The 7,515-nt window shown below is 30.9% G+C and overlaps 1 protein-coding gene across 1 annotated transcript; it reads left to right on the forward strand.

Moving 5' to 3' along the window:
- The first annotated feature begins 866 nt into the window (after positions 1 to 866).
- Positions 867 to 2,188, forward strand: LOC139843191 (uncharacterized). Its single transcript, XM_071833255.1, has one exon. The coding sequence runs from the start codon at positions 980 to 982 to the stop codon at positions 2,186 to 2,188; it is 1,209 nt and encodes a 402-aa protein (XP_071689356.1). The 5' UTR covers positions 867 to 979.
- Positions 2,189 to 7,515: the final 5,327 nt, after the last annotated feature.

Consider the following 7,515-nt stretch of genomic DNA (forward strand, 5'->3'; position numbering starts at 1 on the left):
GTTGTATTGATTAAATATTTGATTTGATGGAAAATGAATTGATCACTAGCTAGCTAGCTGTCTTTCCTCTCACTAATAATACACTGGTAGTTATAGATGAATAAATCTATAAAACAAAAATTATAAATCTGCCGCTCAATTAGGCTTTAGTTTTAGAGATCTCTTAGACCACTCCCAACCATGACGCCGTCATAGGCACTTCCTCAGCGCCACATCAGCTTTCTCTCTCCTCTTTTCTCACCACTTCCTCCCATAACACTCCCATAACACACCATTGCCAACCATGACATACTTCCTCAATTTTTTTATTTACTTTATGTATTATTATTAAAACTAAGTTAGAGTTAAAAATCAATAATTTACCAATCAAATATATGAAATAATGATTAAAAAAAAAAAAAAAAAAAACAAAAATCAAAAGAAGACTACACGTATACTACTAGTATAGAACTCCCAATTTTTAGCAACTATCAATTTTGTAGTGGGTCCCATATAAATAAAAATATAAAATACAAAATTAAATAAATTACACCTATCAAACTCATCTTCAACCTCACCCCTTCCTCAACCTCACCCACCTTTTTTTAAACTTCCATTTTTCATGATATATAAATTTACAGCAAAAAAAAGGAAAAAAAATGCACTGAAAATTGAAAAAACCACAAAACTTCGCCCTCACTCTCGTGGATATGAGGAAATTTTCCAGGGCGAGGAGCTTGAGTACGAGGGAGGGAGGAGCCATGGCGGTACAATGCCATCGGCGCCCTCGAGGAAGTGCAAGGAGGGCGGCCCGATGGCTCACCGTTGGGAGTGGTCTTATAGTTTTAATCATTTTCTTTTTCTCTCCCCCCAACACAACACAACACAACACAAACAAACCCAACCCAACCACTATTTCTCCTCCATCTGTGTTCAATTCTATATTAGTTTAACAAATCAGTTTATGATCTTCAAGCAAATCCATCCATGTTAATTTAATATGAATAAGAATATGAACATGAATATGAAGATAGAAAAAAGCATGGAGGTGGATGAGCTTCACTCGTATCAACCAACACGTAGGAGTAGGAGTAGGAGTAGGAAAACTCCTTCATTCTCTTCTTCTCTCCTTGACTCTATTCTCCGCTCCATTGATGATGAAACTAATTACCACCATAATAATAATAATATTCCTTTTCCTATTAATTCTTCCGACCCTTGTAATTATAAACCAACACCACCAAATATTAATTATATTCATTCTCCACAATCACGTGATCACCATCAACACATACCAACTCTCCGGAGAGCCATCATGATCGACAATTGGGTGGAGACTCAAAACAGAATGAAATATGCAGGTTACAACAACAACAACGTGTCATCAGCTAGAAACGTCAGTTATTGGGATTCAATTAGCATCAGCAGTGGAAACGCCACATCATTTACAACCTCGTCATCAGCCTCTTCTGATCATGATCAACAACATCCACATACTCCTTCAACTTACACATCATTACCAAACTCATTCACCATATCTTCCAAACACGCTCAACACATATTTCAAGATCATGATTCTCATAAACCTACTCCGCTACCTGCAGCTTTAGGGTCACTTAAATTCTTCAAGTCCACCAAGCTAAGAGCTATGAAGATGTACAGTGATCTCAAGAAAGTTAAACAACAACAACAACAACAACATCCCATGTCACCAGCCACTCGAATTTCCACCTTTTTATATTCCCTCTTCGCTATTAAAAACAAATCAAAACTCAATCAAACTTTGAAGAAATCACCATCGTCTACTAATAATAAAAGGGATTCCACCACCTGTACCTCCTTTTCTAGGTCCACCTCTATGATGAGCAACAAAAAACAATATAACACCACCAACAACTGCACCACCAACAGCATAAAAAGGTCAGTCAGGTTGTATCCTGCAGATAACGATACGCTAATAATAGATCAAAAATCAATCAATGAACGTGTGATACCATTGCCCAAGCATGAGAGACGAAGGTTCACCCACAACAAATACATGAAGAATTATAAAACCACCTTTATGCATGTTAATGTTGAGGACGATGATGATGTTGATGATGAAGATGATCTGTTTGAACTGGAGATTATTGGTGGGGTAGCAAATGTCACTTACGGACGAGAACTACCAGTGTTCGAGACCACAGATTTAACAAAAATTAGGATTTAATATCATATATATGCATATCCTAATTACCTTTTTAGTTAATACATCATTCAAAATTCATTTCATCATACTCTGTATTTCATAAAATAAACGTTCTTGTTTTTTGCTGTACATTCGTACGTGTGCTATTCTTCGAGAATTGTTCATGATTTCTATGTTTTGATTAACTATGCTTTCATGGTTGCTATATATCCTATAGAAAAAATAAAAAAAATAAAAAAAACAAATGATCGGGGTAATTAATATATTTAACTCGTGCGCCAAAACATTTTAAATAACAGATTAGTTACGTGTTTACATCAAAACTGTGATAATTCGGGAATTTCCGACTAAATTTAAACTTTAATCTTTATATGATTTCGACACGATAAGCAAAGTCTGTAAAGTTGAGTCTCAAAACTTTTGAACCGTTTTAATGTATTCATTTACCCTTTGAATATTTCCAACGATTCACGAACAATATATATATATATATATATATATATATATATATATATATATATATATATATATATATATATATATATATATATATATATATATATATATATATATATATATATATATATTAATTAGAAATATAATTGGAATTAATATATGATTTATCTGTTAGAATTAAATATGTAGATAACTTACGATATAATGAAACGTGTTATTTAAAACGTGTTTATATACATAGATTCTTTTTAATTTAATTAGTAAATGATATTAAAACGTTGATCATTGATTATTATTAAATAAAGTTCAATGTAAACTTATGAGGATTTAAATAAATATAGGAATATAAAGATAATTGATGACGACTAAGAATACCCCTTTATTCACACGTTTTATTAATTATATATATAAACACACGTTACACGTATATATATAGATATCGCCATCAAATTCTTTGATCTTTCCCCACATCCAATTATCATTCGATCCCATCCAATTCATGCACTGTGATTTACAACTTGATAATATATTATATATTATATATGGTATAGTATGTGGTGAATTGAATTTGAATATTACTGTTGTTGATTGATCACAATATTTAACTTATATATGTATCCAACGTACATTGCATTATCACTAATATGTTTTCAACTTTTGACTTGGGTTATCAAGTAACCCCACTTACATTCATACATCTCATTATTAGAACACTTTATATATATACACATCTCTATTATTGAAACAAGAATAAACAACCATCTCTATCTTTTCCTTCATTCTTTTTCTACTTGCCTGATTGTTGTATTTCGACCCAAAACCTCATCATGGAGCTACAAACCACCATAGGACAACCTTCTACTGCTATTTTCTTTGTTCGGTACCAACATGAAATCAAAACCACCACTTGTGATCTTCATGGTTTCTACTCGATTATAAGTAACCTGTTTCTATTTATACGATCACCAAGTACACCCTTGTTGCTTTTATTTCTTTTCATGAAACACCCAACAGAACCCCACACTGCTATTGTATCCACTGCTGTTCTGACTCATTCTATCATTACCATAATTCCATCGTTAATAACCATCATCCTCTTCAGCCCAGTACACCATCATCTTCCACAACCAAACCGAACACTACCACAATCAGCCTGCAAACAACCGTCTCCATTACTACACCACAGTCAACCCAAGAAACGCCATCACCTTGTAATTTTCCTCTCCTCTCTTGTTCCTGCTATTGTTACTATATTTTCTGTCTCACTAAAACTGTTACATCAACTGCTGCTGCTATGCAGCCTATATGATGATTCTGCTGGCCATCAAATCCTCTCCATAACCATTAACGATTACTGCTACAGCTGTTGCAACTCTGGTAAGACCACAACAAAAACCTTTGATTTAAGCACATAACAAAACATATATATATATATATATATATATATATATATATATATATATATATATATATATATATATATATATATATATATATATATATATATATATATATATATATATATATATATGTAAATATATATAATAATAAAAAAAGGGTAAAAGTATGATTAATAGATATGCAAGATGTCACTTAAACTAATTAATGTGAATGGATACAAATGCATAATATATTACCTTCCTCTATGCTCCAAAAGTTGTTTACAAAAGAGATAGTTACAGGGTCCTGAGGTTATTACAGTGACAAAGCCCAAGCAACCTTGTTCCAATCACAAACAATTTTTCATGTTCTTCTGTAACACAAATTCCATCTATTATACCTTACACTAACAACAACACAATTGGCATATAATAAGTATTCGTACAAATTAACTTTTTCTTTGAAGCAACCTTACCCATAATCTCATTATAATGAAACCACAAACTAATCTCATAAACTGTTAGAATGTAAAAACAGTTAGTAAACTCGAAAGCATAAAGACTTTAATTGTTAATTATAATCCAAACCAAATTGTGTCTGTAAGAGAAATCAAAACTTATCATATAAATATATATACCTGTTTGACTGAATCATAACTTGGCAATCCTTCCTGATGAATAAAAAGGGACCATACCTGTTGCAATCGACGTAGGCTTTGTAAACTCATCGTGTTTCAATCAGAACCCTACAAACAACTATCATCAGACCTGCAAATCCCATGTAACTGTTACACGATTACAGTCTCTAATTAGGGTTATTTTATTTTTTCCATTCAATCAAACCTTCTAACCAATCACCATCACCACCTATTTTAAAACATTCTGATTCATCATCAACATCATATAAAATCTTTCCATCTTTAATGATCAGATTCGATTCAAAAGAAATAAATAAATAAATAAATAAATAAACAATTAAAATACAGAATAAATCTATAAAGGAGTGAAGAGATTAAAAGAATAATAACAAAACAATTACCTGATCAATCGATGAAGGATGCTAAGATGATGATCCGGATACAATAAAGATTGGTATTTGTAACGTCCTCCCAATAGGGTCTGGAAGAAATGTAACTAATATCAAATAAACCAACATATTATAATACGAGAACAATACTAAATGATAAAATTAACTTGGATGAGTACGCAGCGGAAAATGAAATGTCGTTACAAAAGAAATATGTAATTGTTTAAATGCAGTAGTAATAAATGCGATAATCTCTTGATCCTATGTCCAAGTAGCATCACATAAGCAGTAGATAGGAAAGCTTGAATTAAACATCACCTGAGACAAAACATGCTAAAGTGTCAACCAAAAAGGTTGAGTGAAGTTCATAGGTTTAACAAAAGTAGTTATCGTTGTTTTTAGACCACAAGATTTAGTTGTAAAGTTGATCTCCCGCAGGATCAAAAAGTAGATCTCGCAGATTCAAAAGTAGTACTGATTCGTGATATTTTAGACTAAACGTTTGTTTTGTTGCCCCGATGATAATTTGACAGTACCTTATCACCATGTTTAAATCATTATTAAGTAATACAAAGACATCGCGGTCAAATGTATCGGGGACGTTACTCCCGATAGGCCTACCCCCAATAATTAAAAATGCCTTATTCTGAAAGCAATTAAAAAATATCACTATGGGGTCTTAGTAGCATAAGCTATTCATAGCACAGTTTAAGTTCGTACTTGTGTCTAAGTTGTTTAAAGTATAAAAACAGCATGTGTCTCACCCCAGTAAGTATAAAAAGTGCTATAGCAATAAGAGTGGGGCTATGAAAGTCACCTTAGTAAGTAGAGAGAGAGTTATTCCTCGGAATAAAGAGTTGAACGAGTGAGCAGGAAAGTCAACCTATTGACATTTAAGAGTAGTTAAGTGTTTTGCCCATGTTTAAGTTTAAGTATGTGTTTAAGTATAGTTTGTTTTACTAAGTTTCTATTCCTAGTAAGTTACTATTTTTATAAAGTTTCCATTTTTAGAAAGTTTCCATTTTTAGAAAGTTTCTTATTTTACTAAGTTTCTATGACTAGAGAGTTTCTACTTTTATGAGTGTTTTCCATTTTAGGATACTTGCTGTATTAGATAAGCTTCCAATCACCCCTTTCCCTTCGAATGGCTAATTTAGATCTAGGGGCTTGAGCCATAGGACCCTTTAAATCGGAAATCCAAACCCTCTGCCTAGAATCTCGTAGAAACCATTCGTCAAGAAAGTTCAAAGATCTATACATCTCTAATACATATCCCAAAATGTTTTTGTGCTACATTATAAGTAGTAGGTTATAGGTGCTAGTAATAGTAATAGTGTATACATGTTAAGTACTAGTATAAGTAGTATTAGGGTTTAAGTTTTTAATATGTATATGAATATATAATTCGTATATATATGTATATATATATATATATATATATATATATATATAAATATATTTTTTTACATGTATATATGTATATATAAATCTAGGTATGTTTATGTATATACTTATGAATAACAAGTTTATAATATGAATATGAATTAACAAAGATTAAAGTTTATGTAAATAGTTTAGGGTTTATGTTATACCTTTGAAGATTCAAGATAATTAACAAAGAAAAGATGAACACGATGAAGATGAAAGATCAAAGCCTTGAAAATCTTGAAGAACTCCTTGAAGATTCTTGAAGAACACGAAGAACAAGCTTGAAGATCCGAATACCACAAGAGAGGGAGAGGGAGAGATTGTTTTTGAGAGAGGATTTTGGTGTGATTTGTGAATGAGAAACTAGGAGTCTAGGAGTGTTTATATAGTGCAAGTATTAGAGTGTTAGTCAACATAAGGATATTCTAATTAATGATTTTATTTTGTTTTATAATTTTTAGTCAACAAAAGGTGGTACTAGTTTATAATTAGTCAACATAAGGATGTAGTAGTTTATACTTTATTTTTAGTCAACATAAGGATGTAATTGTTTAAGATTCTTTAGTCTCATTATTATTACTATTATTATTATTATTATTATTATTATTATTATTATTATTATTATTATTATTATTATTATTATTATTATTATTATTATTATTATTATTATTATTATTATTTTTTACATTTACTACATGATAAGTATTATTTTCTTTTTACTAATTCATGACTTGTATTTATTTTTATTTAGTTCCCAATTGTTTTATTATTTATATAAATGTCACTTTTTATTTATTACTTATAGATTAATAGTTATAAATAATATTACTGAAATGCATAAATTTTAATTAGCAGTGAGTGTCGAATAAAAATTTATTATTTGGTCAACGTTAAATTGATTGTGTATATAACAACCCTTAAATAATTAATACGTATAGTCAGACAGTAAACCCTAGGGTCATTTCAGTAATTTCAAAAGTCAAAAAGTGAGGGTTGTTATAGTACCTCCCCGTCAATAAAAACTTCGTCCCGAAGTTTTAGGTAGACTTCTCGGATGC

Source organism: Rutidosis leptorrhynchoides, chromosome 4, assembly GCF_046630445.1.
Source record: "Rutidosis leptorrhynchoides isolate AG116_Rl617_1_P2 chromosome 4, CSIRO_AGI_Rlap_v1, whole genome shotgun sequence".
Taxonomy (NCBI): Eukaryota; Viridiplantae; Streptophyta; class Magnoliopsida; order Asterales; family Asteraceae; genus Rutidosis; species Rutidosis leptorrhynchoides.

Coding starts and splice junctions, on each gene's coding strand:
- LOC139843191 (XM_071833255.1), top strand. CDS start 980: ATGAATAAGAATATGAACATGAATATGAAGATAGAAAAAAGCATGGAG.